Below are 13,775 nucleotides of genomic sequence, written 5' to 3'. Positions count from 1 at the left end.
TTTGATCCATTTAAAAAAAAATCTGCTTTTAAAGCAGACAACATTTAAAAATGAGGCAAGGAAAAGTTAGGAAAATCATCAAATGGTATCCTGGTTTAGGCAAAAGAGCAAGTATTCCATTTGCCATTTTTCATTTTGCTAATGCAGAAAGCAGAATGTACCAACCTCGTCTGAAGCTGCCACAAACGGTGGCGACATATTTAGAATCTAATTTTTCCACCTCCCGCAGAGCTAGAGCCTAAAGAGTAAAAGAGACAAAAATAATTAAAATTCACGAGGCTAAGTAAAAGCAGAAGTGACATTCGTGACTGTGTATGACTGCAGAAACAACATTTCATTTGAGCCTCTATGAGGTTCAAGTGACAAATAAATTATTGTGTATTGTGTATTGTGTGGCAGATCTTTCATTCACTTCAACTCTACTGTGGTAAAATTGCATGGATATGCTGGGATCATGTGCAGGCAATGTGTAAAGGAGATGTGCGGGGCAAGTGTTTTAGTTTTACACAGAAGGAAGGTGGTTTGTGCCAGGAACACGTTGCCAATTATGGCGGATACAATGGTGGCATTTAATAGTGTTCTGGATCGGCACATAGATATTCAGAGAATGATAATTGCTAAGGACCAAACTTAGGAATGGTGTGGCAGTTTTTCCTTTGTGTGAAACCTTTATCCAATATGGATGGCTTGAATAAAGGATTAGTTACAATGGGAAGGCATAGTGGTATATTACTCAATTTTAAAGCTTTTTTTAATTGTTTCCAAATTCGTATTCCACTATGTATTATAGGGTTTTCCTTATAGGTTTTTTTGTGCAGTTTTGTGGGAGCAAATATAATCGGACCAATTTCAAGTTCAAGTTCAAGTTCAAGTGTTCAAGTGAGTTTATTGTCATGTGTCCCTGTATAGGACAATGAAATTCTTGCTTTGCTTAAGCACACAGAATTGTGCTCAAAAGGTAAACAGTCTTCCTTTTCCATCCTTAACCAATCTGGTTGTTGATCCATTTCTTCCAGCCAGGAATTCATGTTTTTAATATGGACTGCCCAGAAATAAAACAAGAAATTTGGCAACAAGAGTTTTTCCTAAAGAGTGGAGATTTACTAAATGATTACAGGAATTCATTATTCCCAACTATTCATCGGTGTTTTATAAATCATCCATAGAGTTTGAGATTGTTCTCCTTGCAACAGGGGAAGACTAACTGGAGATTAGATGCAAGTGTGAAAATCATGAAAGGTTTAAATAAGTAGCATGAAATAGTTTCCAATGGCTCATGGTGAAAAACCAGAGGACTAAAGACAGGAAAATTTGACTGATGGCTTCTTAGAACCAATTTCAACAAGTTTTCAAAAGAGAACAAGAATTTTCGATTAAAACAAAAATTGCAGTAGAGCTCAAAGGAGAAATAAAACGCATTTGTGCAATTCCTTCCATCACGTCAGAACCTCCCAAGCCTTGAGACCAATGAAGTAACTACAAAGTTTAAGGGTGGCACTGTAGTTCAGCGGTAGAGTTGCTGCCTTATAGCGCTAGAGACCCGGGTGCTGTCTGTACGGAGTTTGTATGTTCTCCCCGTGACCTGCGTGGGTTTTCTCCGAGATCTTTGGTTTCCTCCCACACTCCAAAGACGTGCAGGTTTGTAGGTTAATTGGCTTGGTAAATGTAAAAAATTGCCCCTGGTGTGTGTAGGATAGTGTTAGTGTGCAGGGATCGCTGATCGGTGGGGACTCAGTGGGCCGAAGGACATGTTTCTCTAATCGAGACCCGAGACGTCACCCATTCCTTCTCTCCAGAGACGCTGCCTGTCCAGCTGAGTTACTCCAGCATTTTGTGTCTATCTTCGATCTGCAGTTCTTTCCTACATATCTTACCCAGTTTGAGGTCTCTTTGCCTTACCTGCATTTTCACCATTTCTGTCCGAGGAATTCGCTTTTCAAAGTCCTCAAAATACCTACAGAAATCAATAAAATAACTATGAGCATTTAGTAATTGGAAAGTAATTCCACCTGAACTGGCCTATTATAGGTCACCCCTGTAGGTTAAATGTTCAGTTAAAAGCTCTCTCTGTTATCCTGCGTGACTTAATTCAGGTCACCCCTTACTTTTAAATGGTTCAGGTTTAGCATCAATGAAAAATAACAACTACTTTGACACAATACCTTCATATCTCGCCAATCCTCCTGCACCGCATATAATATACTAACTAACATGAAGCACAGGGTAGAAGCGCAAGTTTCAGATCCAAACTATAATTGTGCGATCTATGTAACACATTAAACATTGTGTTACTGCCCAGCCTCCGTTTTGAAATCCATTACAAGAAAAATATTTCTGCGATTATTACATGTAGCACAGTGTGGCTAAGTTATTGTCAAAGGCTATGGGGAGAAGACAGGAGAATAGGGTTAGGAGGGAGAGATAGATCAGCCATGATTGAATGGCGGAGTAGACTTGATGGGCCGAATGGCCTAATTCTCCACCCATTACATGATCTTATTGTCCAAAACTAGAAGTTGTTTAGTTATCCCTTTTTTTTGCCACCAGAGGGCTTTAGCACATCAAGCAAATACCTGCACTACAAAATTGCTCACATTTAAGAAAAACGATCTAAAAAAATGAAATGATTAAATTTTTCCCCAACAATTTTAGCCTGTGTACAAAATCAGCAAACAAATTAAACGCAAAGGATGTGTCCTTAACGTAAAACATTTTGAAGTCTTGAAGGTTAATCTATTTGGAAAATGAATGCTCAATCATTGTGGATAATTTCAGATTAGTCTCCATATCCTTTAAAGCACAACAGGAAGATTTAACAGGTGCAAACTAACTTTCTTAACCAAGGAGTATAACAAAATAGCTGGCTGAATCATGAATTCCCTTAAAACTACTTCCTCCAACTTGAAATTACAATGGGGACAGTCAAACTTTAATTAATGGCTGCAAGGCTCTGATTACAAAGATAAACTTCACCTTTCAGATTTAAATGGAACATACACCTTGCCTGTCAATTCTCTAAAAATCATTTTCCGCCCATTTTGTGTTGTATAAAATCATTTTGACCGCAAGCTCTTTGCCAATATTACTGTCCCTTCAAAGTAATTTTCCTCCAAATGACCAATAGATAGACATTTACACTCTTTCAGAGAAAAGGTATGTGGCAGGAGAAATCAAAGGAGAATAAAGGTGAATGTCTGGATCCAAAGAGGACTGCAAAGGTTTTAGTGATTAACAATAAAGTAAGACATCTTTCAGACTCTCACTTTGGCTCTCTCTGCTGTTCTGGCAAACTCACAAACTCGCAGAGGGAAAAGATTTAATAGGAACCTGAGAGGCAACTTTTTTTTAAATTTAAACGCAAAGTGTGGTGGGTGTATGGAACGAGCTGCCAGAAGAGGTAGTTGAGGCAGGCATTACCACAATGTTTAGAAGACAATGTTTGGACAGGTACGTGAATAGGTCTGGTTTAGAAGGATATGGGCCAAACACAGGCAGGTGGGACGAGTGTTGATGGGGCTTGTCAAGAGTCAAGAGTGTTTTATTGTCATATGTCCTGGACGGGACAATGACATTCTTACTTGCTGCAGCACAACAGAATATGTGAATATGTAAACATGGTATATAACACGAGAGAAATAAAAAAGTTCAATAAATAACAAATATAGTGCAAAACAAATAATAATATAGTCTTTTGCAGTTCAGAGCTCATAGCTTATTTGTTGTGTTTTATAGCCTGATGGCTGTGGGGAAGCAGCTGTTCCTGAACCTGGACGTTACAGTTTTCAGGCTCACATTGCCACGTTGGTCATTGTGGGCAAGTTGGGCTGAAGAGACTGTGTAAAACACTATGATGATTGTAGGCACCACAACAAACAATGTGCAGCAAGCAAAGTTGCTCTCTGCACCGAATCTTTCACCATTAATACTTGATCCCGTCCTGTATCACATTTCATTTATGACAAAATGGCTCCACTACGAAAACACTTACTTCAAGCCAATCCGCTGATGATAATTCAGTATGTGTTCATTCTCTCTCAGATCTGTAGATCAGAGAAATAATATTTCAAATCATTAATAGCCATTTAGACTTCAAATGACAGGAAAGAATTACTGCCAAGACTTAGATCAAATTGGTTTCCCGTTCCAGAGGGCTAACTGTTCCTCTCTCAAAGAGCGGTACATTTAAAGATGATCATCACAGTGGCCATGTAAATGGGTTTGAGCTGTGCACTTAACACTTTACCTTCCCATCCCTATATTCAACTCCAGCCCCATAGTTCTCTAGATGTAACCTCTTACTCATCCCCAATTGTAAATGCTCAAAATGGAGGGCCCTGCCGGGGTTGCTGCCGCAGATCATCAGAGACCCGTGTTCGATGCTGACTACTGGAGTTTGTACATTCTCCCTGTGACCACGTGGGTTTCCTCCGGGTGCTCCGGTTTCCTGCCACATTCTAATGTGTAGGATGGAATTAGCATAGGGGTGATTGCAGGTCGGCGTGGACTCGGTCTTCCAAACGGCTGCATCTCTAAACTAAACTAAACATGTTGCATGGCCTGCTGTGTATCTCTAGCATTTTCTGTTTTTATTTTTCTTAACTGCTGATTTTTTTGCTTTTCATTATGAAAGACCAATCATTAACAAAACGCTGAAGTGAAATAAATACTTTGCATTCTCAGGAAATATATTGCACATACATAGTAAAGAATTAAAGGAACATTTTCATATGTATTTTTATTTATGGGCAATAATTTTTTTAATTTAAGATTGTAACTTTACAGCCTGGTGTTGTTGTAGTTTTAAAAAATGTGGGCTCAAATACCGTACCATCCAAAGTCTTGATTCCCTCCTCCACAAACTTTCTCGCTGCCGCAGGTCTGCAAAGTAGCAACATGCATTAGTACGTGACTGGGTTCAATCCCGTTTAAATACCTTCCAAAATATTTCACCTCCTTCCCCTGTTATTTCTCTTTTGCCCATTATTTTAAATTGATCAGGACACTAATTCATTTAACGTGGCAAATCTTAGCCCTTACGCCATCAGATAAACATAATTTTTCCTTATTCTGAGCTGAAAACCTCCGAGGTCTCCAATCTCTTAAACTGCATCCTGGTAAACGTCCTCAAACCATCGCAGATTCCTTCTCTCCAGAGATGCTGCCTCACCCGCTGAGTTACTCCAGGATTTTGTGTCTACCTTCGATTTATACCCGGCATCTGCAGTTCTTTCTTACTGTCATTGCTGTAACTCTGAAAGCACTAAATCCATTGATATAGAAACATAGAAACATAGAAATTAGGTGCAGGAGTAGGCCATTCGGCCCTTCGAGCCTGCACCGCCATTCAATATGATCATGGCTGATCATCCAACTCAGTATCCCGTACCTGCCTTCTCTCCATACCCTCTGATCCCCTTAGCCACAAGGGCCACATCCAACTCCCTCTTAAATATAGCCAATGAACTGGCCTCGACTACCCTCTGTGGCAGGGAGTTCCAGAGATTCACCACTCTCTGTGTGAAAAAAGTTATTCTCATCTCGGTTTTAAAGGATTTCCCCCTTATCCTTAAGCTGTGACCCCTTGTCCTGGACTTCCCCAACATCGGGAGCAATCTTCCTGCATCTAGCCTGTCCAACCCCTTAAGAATTTTGTAAGTTTCTATAAGATCCCCTCTCAATCTCCTAAATTCTAGAGAGTATAAACCAAGTCTATCCAGTCTTTCTTCATAAGACAGTCCTGACATCCCAGAAATCAGTCTGGTGAACCTTCTCTGCACTCCCTCTATGGCAATAATGTCCTTCCTCAGATTTGGAGACCAAAACTGTACGCAATACTCCAGGTGTGGTCTCACCAAGACCCTGTACAACTGCAGTAGAACCTCCCTGCTCCTATACTCAAATCCTTTTGCTATGAAAGCTAACATACCATTCGCTTTCTTCACTGCCTGCTGCACCTGCATGCCCACTTTCAATGACTGGTGTACCATGACACCCAGGTCTCGCTGCATCTCCCCTTTTCCTAGTCGGCCACCATTTAGATAATAGTCTGCTTTCCTGTTTTTGCCACCAAAATGGATAACCTCACATTTATCCACATTATACTGCATCTGCCAAACATTTTCCCACTCACCCAGCCTATCCAAGTCACCTTGCAGTCTCCTAGCATCCTCCTCACAGCTAACACTGCCCCCCAGCTTAGTGTCATCCGCAAACTTGGAGATATTGCCTTCAATTCCCTCATCCAGATCATTAATATATATTGTAAATAGCTGGGGTCCCAGCACTGAGCCTTGCGGTACCCCACTAGTCACTGCCTGCCATTGTGAAAAGGACCCGTTTACTCCTACTCTTTGCTTCCTGTTTGCCAGCCAGTTCTCTATCCACATCAATACTGAACCCCCAATGGCGTGTGCTTTAAGTTTGTAAACTAATCTCTTATGTGGGACCTTGTCGAAAGCCTTCTGGAAGTCCAGATACACCACATCCACTGGTTCTCCCCTATCCACGCTACTAGTTACATCCTCGAAAAATTCTATAAGATTCGTCAGACATGATTTACCTTTTGTAAATCCATGCTGACTTTGTCCAATGATTTCACCACTTTCCAAATGTGCTGCTATCCCATCTTTAATAACTGACTAGCAGTTTCCCCACTATCGATGTTAGACTAACTGGTCTGTAATTCCCCGTTTTCTCTCTCCCTCCCTTCTTAAAAAGTGGGGTTACGTTTGCTACCCGCCAATCCTCAGGAACTACTCCAGAATCTAAAGAGTTTTGAAAGATTATTACTAATGCATCCACTATTTCTGGAGCTACTTCCTTAAGTACTCTGGGATGCAGCCTATCTGGTTTTGGGGATTTATCGGATTTTAATCCATTCAATTTACCCAACACCACTTCCCGGCTAACCTGGATTTCACTCAATTCCTCCAACGCCTTTGACCCGCGGTCTCCTGCTATTTCCGGCAGATTATTTATGTCTTCCTTAGTGAAGACGGAACCAAAGTAGTTATTCAATTGGTCCGCCATATCCTTGTTCCCCATGATCAACTCACCTGTTTCTGACTGCAAGGGACCTACATTTGTTTTAACTAATCTCTTTCCTTTCACATATCTATAAAAACTTTTGCAGTCAGTTTTTATGTTCCCTGCCAGTTTTCTTTCATAATCTATTTTTCCTTTCCTAATTAAGCCCTTTGTCCTCCTCTGCTGGTCTCTGAGTTTCTCCCAGTCCTCCGGTATGCTGCTTTTTCTGGCTAATTTGTACGCATCATCCTTCGCTTTGATACTATCCCTGATTTCCCTTGTTATCCACGGATGCACTACCTTCCCTGATTTATTCTTTTGCCAAACTGGGATGAACAATTTTTGTAGTTCATCCATGCAGTCTTTAAATGTCTTCCATTGCATATCCACCGTCAACCCTTTTAGAATTAATTGCCAGTCAATCTTGGCCAATTCACGTCTCATACCCTCAAAGTTACCTTTCTTTAAGTTCAGAACCATTGTTTCTGAATTAACAATGTCACTCTCCATCCTAATGAAGAACTCAACCATATTATGGTCACTCTTGCCCAAGGGGGCACGTACAACAAGACTGCTAACTAACCCTTCCTCATTACTCAATACCCAGTCTAAAATAGCCTGCTCTCTCGTTGGTTCCTCTACATGTTGATTTAGATAACTATCCCGCATACATTCCAAGAAATCCTCTTCCTCAGCACCCCTGCCAATTTGATTCACCCAATCTATATGTAGATTGAAGTCACCCATTATAACGGTTTTGCCTTTGTCACACGCATTTCTAATTTCCTGTTTGATACCATCTCCAACTTCACTACTACTGTTAGGCATTTTGTCTTTCTATTGAGTGTTGTTAGCACACAACAAAAGCTTTTCACTGTACCTCAGTACATGTGACAATAAGAAACTAAACTATACTGGCATTAGCAACAAAAATTATTGGGATAGAGGGAATCCCCTCCATTTTGCCAGATAATGAAGTTCCACTGTGATAAATGTTATTGCCGTCAGAACTTACCCTATCCCGGTTACTCTTGTTAAAAAGTTAATAGATGAACTGGTATCATCTTGACGAATCTGCGAGAAAAGAAAGCAAAATTTCAATGTAATCATCAACATATGAAAATTCTAAACTCCATCATCATGGCGGTCACTGGAAACGAGTACGACTGTCCTCTCCTCTCCATAGGGTCGTCTACTTGTGGGTCTGCAGATGTCTGTAGAGGCTGATCCGCGATCCACACACCTTGGTGCAACGTGGGCAGTGGAGACTGGGGATGGTTGGTAGTCGTCGAGCCCCCTTCTCTCTCTATCTCTCTCCTTACGATGCTGTCACTTTGTCTCTGCGACATAGCGTAGTTCCATTTTGTGACGTGCAGCTCCTTCCTGCACGGATTTCCTCCAGGAGAGCCTGTCCAGTGCAATGTGCTCCCAGTTACTCGATGTGATGTGGAATTTCTTTTTACACCATTTACACCAATGAAGGTAGGCACAAAACGCTAGAGTAACTCAACGGGTGAGACAGCATCTCTGGAGAGAAGGAATGGGCGACGTTTTGGGTCAAGTCCCTGCTTCATTTTTAAACAATTTTAAAAAAATTTGAAGTTCTACATTTATAGAAAATGTTGAAATCAATTTAGTTAGAGCAAGATTTCACAACAGTAAGTATACCAACCCCGCTGGTAAACATATGGGGTTGGGGTTGTGTGGACTACCCTCTTTTCAAAATGTACAGTGCACTTACTTAATTATGGGCTAATAATGGGGAAAAAAGCTTATACTCAAATTTTGGAAAAATGCTCCAATACCAACAATAAAAATGTGGATTTCAAACATGTTCGAAACACTACACTTGGAAGAGATGAGACTCCTCCTAGCAGGCAAAGCAGACCACTTCCAAAAGACATGGTCTGCATTTACGGAACTATTACAAGCATAAGGTGCAATAGTAATTTAAAATATAAATGGTACCAGGATCTGGTAACGGGGGGCATAAAATAAATTTTTAATAAAAACACGGTTGGTATATCCTTTTTTGCGGAGTTTTGTGTTACAATAGAGCGATTGTTTTTCCTTTTTTTTAAAAAAATTTCTTTCTAGGGTCTTATTTCCTTTCTTTACTTCCTTCTCTAATTTCTTCCCTAAGGGGCTTTCTTCTCCCAACACTTTCCTGCACCTTCACGACTCTTGCTCACTTTCCTTACTTCTTTTATTTCTACCTTTTTTAAAGCTCAAAAAACGAAGTGGTACAACAAAATGTAATAAGATATATGTGATGTGTATTCATGTAATTTACTGTACTTCTAATAAAAATAAAATTTAAAAAAACAAAACAAAATGTACAGGAACTGCATATGCTGGTTAAAACCAAAGATAGACACAACATACTTTAGTAACTCAGCGGGGCAGGCAACAACTCTGGAAAGAAGGAATGGATGACGTTTCGGGTCTCGGCCTGTCCCGCTGAGTTACTCCAGCATTTTGTGTCTTTTTTGGATCCACCTAAGTGAACTGAAGATCTTCTTGAGTATTCTCGAAAGATGTATTAAGCGCCTTGAGTATTCTAGAAAGGCGCTATATAAATCCCATCCATTATTCTTTGCAAAACATACATGGCTTTCTTTTCACGCCTGATAGATTTCTTACTTTGGATGATTGTTCGATCATCCCGTACCATTAATCTGGAATAAATCTAAACAGGTGATTAACACTCGAAAGGATTAATTGAATAAATAATCCATGATGTACCTTTTCCAGCTTTTGCAACTTTCCTGTTGCTAGAAACTCGTCAATCTTCTTAGCAATCCTGTCACCAACTCCTTCCTGAAACGTATTGCAAATATAAATTAATGCATTCTATCTCACAAAACACCACTCGGGTACCCTGTCATTTTAACTCATTTAAGATGTATTAAATGATGCAAATATTGGGAAGAATAACTAAAGTTTACAACATTTTGAAACGTTACAAAAATGTTTTTTTAGTATTGAAATGCTCACCAGTTTTTTAGCTTCTGCACCACTCTTGATTATTGTTGGATATTTTGCAATAACTGACGCTGCTTTCCTGTCAGAAGGTAACAAAAAGTACAAACTTGCATTCCAAATGTCTACTTTGTTTTTGGTAATCATTCTGCAGAATAGAAAGCCTCGATACAGTTATAATTTTGTAAAATTGTATTACACGCATTTTCCCTTTCCATGTGAGCCTCACATAGAAAGCAGGTATACTGCAAATTAAGAATCTAATTTACAGATGACAAACTCAGATTGAAAGTGTATTTCTATTTATAACCCGGCAACCACGGGACAACTGCAGCACGGTGGCGCAGCGGTAGAGTTGCTGCCTTAAGCGCTTGCAGGGCTGGAGACCCGGGTTCGATCCCGACTACAGGTGCTGTCTCTATGGAGTTTGTGCGTTCTCCACGTGACTGTGTGGGTTTCCTCCGAGATCTTTGGTTTCCTCCCACACTCCAAAGACATGCAAGTTTGTAGGTTATTGGCTTTGGTATATGTGTAAATTGTCCTTAGTGTGTGTAGGATAGTGCTAATGTGCGGGGGATCGCTAGTCGATGCAGACTCGGTGGGCTGAAGGGCCTGTTTCCGCGATGTATCTCGAAACTAAATAAACTAAACCAATTAAAATGTGAAATTAAAGTTTGAAGTATACCGATCATGTGGTTCATATTAGGAACCATTGCTAGAGTAACTCATTTGTTTGTCCAGAACATCATTCTGGATCCAATTGGAAGCACCCCCTGATAGGGGTGATGAACTGGGTTTACTGAGGGGACCAATATTAAGCAGGAGCCACTGACCCAAGTCAACTGAACTGCATACACCGATCACTTGCTCCAGCTCTACCTCTCTTTACCAGCTTACTTTCCCCCCTACTCCATCCGTATGAAGGAGTGTCCCGACCCAAAATATCACCTGTCCATTCCCGCCACAGATGCTGCCTGACCCACTGAGCTCCTCCACCACAGTGATTGTTGATTAGGTCAGGAACCCTGGGAAGAAATGCAACTGTTAGCTGGGATCTTACGGCCGTCAATGCTGCTGATAGTGAGGATTACCTGTAAGCATTGTACTTGTGCATTGCTCGATTCACATTCCTCTCAAAGTTAGCCAGTTCTGCAAAATAAAACAACCAGGTATGTTTCAAAGAGAGGGCAGTGGGGGGTGAGGGCCACAGTTACCCCAGGGAGAGGGGGTAACTATAACCACGGGGAGAAGGAGGGTGGGGGGTGAGGATTATTACCCTGGGGAAAGTGGGGACAGTGGGGTGAGGGTGACTTACCCCAGGGAAGGGGGGGGAGACTTGTTACCCTGGGGAGACGGGGCAGTGGGGGTGAGGGCGACTGTTACCCCTGGGAGAGAATAGAGGAAGGGGAAGAGGGGAAGGGGGGGAGGGGGGGGGAGGGGAAGGGGGGAAGGGGGGGAGAGGGGAAGGGGGGAGAGGGGAAGGGGGAAGGGGGGAGAGGGGAAGGGGGGAGAGGGGAAGGGGGAAGGGGGGAGAGGGAGAGGGGAAGGGGGGAGAGGGGAAGGGGGGAGAGGGGAAGGGGGGGAGGGGGAGAGGGGAAGGGGGGAGAGGGGAAGGGGGGAGAGGGAGAGGGGAAGGGGGAGAGGAGGGGAAGGGGGAGAGGGGAAGGGGGAGAGGGGAAGAGGGTGAGAGAGGGGAGGGGGGGAGAGGGGAAGGGGGAAGAGGAGGGGAAGGGGGAAGAGGAGGGGAAGGGGGAAGAGGAGGGGAAGGGGGAGAGGAGGGGAAGGGGGAGAGGAGGGGAAGGGGGAAGAGGAGGGAAGGGGAAAGGAGGGAAGGGGAAAGGAGGGAAGGGGGAGAGGGGGGAAGGGGGGAAGAGGAGGGGAAGGGGGAAGAGGAGGGGAAGGGGGAGAGGAGGGGAAGGGGGAGAGGAGGGGAAGGGGGAGAGGAGGGGAAGGGGGAGAGGAGGGGAGAGGAGGGGAAGGGGGAAGAGGAGAGGAGGGGAAGAGTGTGAGAGAGGGGAAGTGGAAGGGGGAGAGGGGAAGTGGGAGATGGGGAAGGGGGAAGAGGGGCAGGAAGAGGAGGGGAAGGGAAGGGGGAGGGGAAGGGGATTGAACGCGCTGTCTCCCGGCCTCCATTACCGATCAGGAAGTCGGTGATCCCCTCGTTCAGCGACTCCTGCGGCGCTTTCCTCTTGCTCATGGCGGCGGCTGTCTGTGCAAGGCCCGCCCGAACGGCAGCCTCCTTTCCCCGTCCCCGTCCCCGGCCGCCGTCACAATGTCAGCCCAGGCTTCTGCTGCGTCGCTAGGCCGCGTGCGCGCCCCCGCCGCCCGGGGATTTAAACCGTGCGCGCCCCCGCGCTGGCCTCAGGCTGCAACCTGCCTTACACTATATTTATAAACCTCGTTATACCGGTTGATCTATTGGCTTTATTGCACAGAGAGATAGTGCACAAACCGCAATAGAAAGTCGGGCAACGTGTCACTGGGAATGCCACGTCCACATGCATGGGGAGCACTGCACATTATTTCAGAAATATGCATAGAAAATGCTGTCATTGTTCAAGTTCAAGTGAGTTTATTGTCATGTGTCCCTGTATAGGACAATGAGATTCTTGCTTTGCTTCAGCACACAGAACATAGTAGGCATTTACTACAAAACAGATCAGTGTGTCCATATATCATAATATAAATATATACACACATGAATAAATAAACTGATAAAGTGCAAATAACAGAAAATGGGTTATTAATAATCAGAGTTTTGTCCGAGCCAGGTTTAATAGCCTGATGGCTGTGGGGAAGTAGCTATTCCTGAACCTGGACGTTGCATTGTATTGTATTTGTGCCATCAAATAGAGTCCCATTCATTGTGCCTTCAATAGAAATACAGCACTAACAGGCTTTAGCCCAACTCGGCTATGCCGACCAAGATGCCCCATCTAAGTTGGTCCCATTTGCTTGCCTTTGATCCATATCCCTCAAAACCTTCCCTATCCCTATCCCTTTTCAGCGAGTGTCTGTTAACAGGCCTCTGAACAGTCCTTCCATAAGCAAGGGTACTTTCCATTTCACCTCAATCCCATTGAGGACATAGAAACATAGAAAATAAAAGTGCAGGAGGAGGCCATTCGGCCCTTCGAGCCAGCACCGCCATTCAATATGATCATGGCTGATCGTCCCCTATCAATAACCCGTGCCTGCCTTCTCCCCATATCCCTCGACTCCACTAGCCCCTAGAGCTCATTAGGATATTGGGAACATTGTGAAAAGAAATGATATACGCTGAGAACTATATTCTGCACTCTGTATCTTCCCCTTTGCTCTATTTATTGTAGCTGTATTTGAACTGATTGTATCTATGTATGGTATATCTGATCTGCTTGGAGAGCATGCAACAAAGATTTTCACTGTACTTTTGCATATATAATAACAAACCTAAAGGTTGTTACATTAACATTTTATTTACAATGCATCAATGCCACAATCGTTTCCACTTCACACTTTGCCGCCAAGTAGAGTTTGGTCACATTCTGCAAAGGGAATATATTGCTAATGAGGCCAGTCAGAGGGGATAACTAGGTGTGGAACAGTATGCTGGAGGATCTGTGGGTTGAGCAGTATCGGCGGCAATTATTTTCCCCTCATGGCTGATTGTTTGTTGCTATAAAGAAGTGTGATGAGTTGCAAATACGTGTGTTAAGGGAGAGGGAACAAAAGAGAAAAAAATAACCCGAGCCAATATCACAGATAATGACTTGTAGAGATACAGC

General features: G+C 43.0%; 1 protein-coding gene across 1 annotated transcript in view; it reads right to left on the bottom strand.

Annotated features, from left to right (window-relative positions):
• The window catches only part of polb (DNA polymerase beta), a 41,207-nt gene extending 28,878 nt beyond the window's left edge, over positions 1-12,329 (bottom strand). The window contains exons 1-9 of the mRNA XM_033013672.1: positions 12,145-12,329; positions 11,100-11,157; positions 10,024-10,090; positions 9,772-9,846; positions 8,042-8,100; positions 4,829-4,878; positions 3,989-4,040; positions 1,900-1,954; positions 166-238 (exon numbers count right to left, since the gene is read on the bottom strand). Coding sequence (XP_032869563.1) covers positions 166-238; positions 1,900-1,954; positions 3,989-4,040; positions 4,829-4,878; positions 8,042-8,100; positions 9,772-9,846; positions 10,024-10,090; positions 11,100-11,157; positions 12,145-12,205 — 550 coding nt within the window. The 5' untranslated portion in view covers positions 12,206-12,329. The remainder of the gene's footprint in view (positions 1-165; positions 239-1,899; positions 1,955-3,988; positions 4,041-4,828; positions 4,879-8,041; positions 8,101-9,771; positions 9,847-10,023; positions 10,091-11,099; positions 11,158-12,144) is intronic.
• Between the last annotated feature and the right edge of the window lie 1,446 nt (positions 12,330-13,775).

Source organism: Amblyraja radiata, chromosome 39 (assembly GCF_010909765.2).
Source record: "Amblyraja radiata isolate CabotCenter1 chromosome 39, sAmbRad1.1.pri, whole genome shotgun sequence".
In the NCBI taxonomy this organism is placed as follows: domain Eukaryota; kingdom Metazoa; phylum Chordata; class Chondrichthyes; order Rajiformes; family Rajidae; genus Amblyraja; species Amblyraja radiata.
Note: the sequence above shows the minus strand (reverse complement) of the source record. Positions and strands in the feature narration are given on the sequence as shown.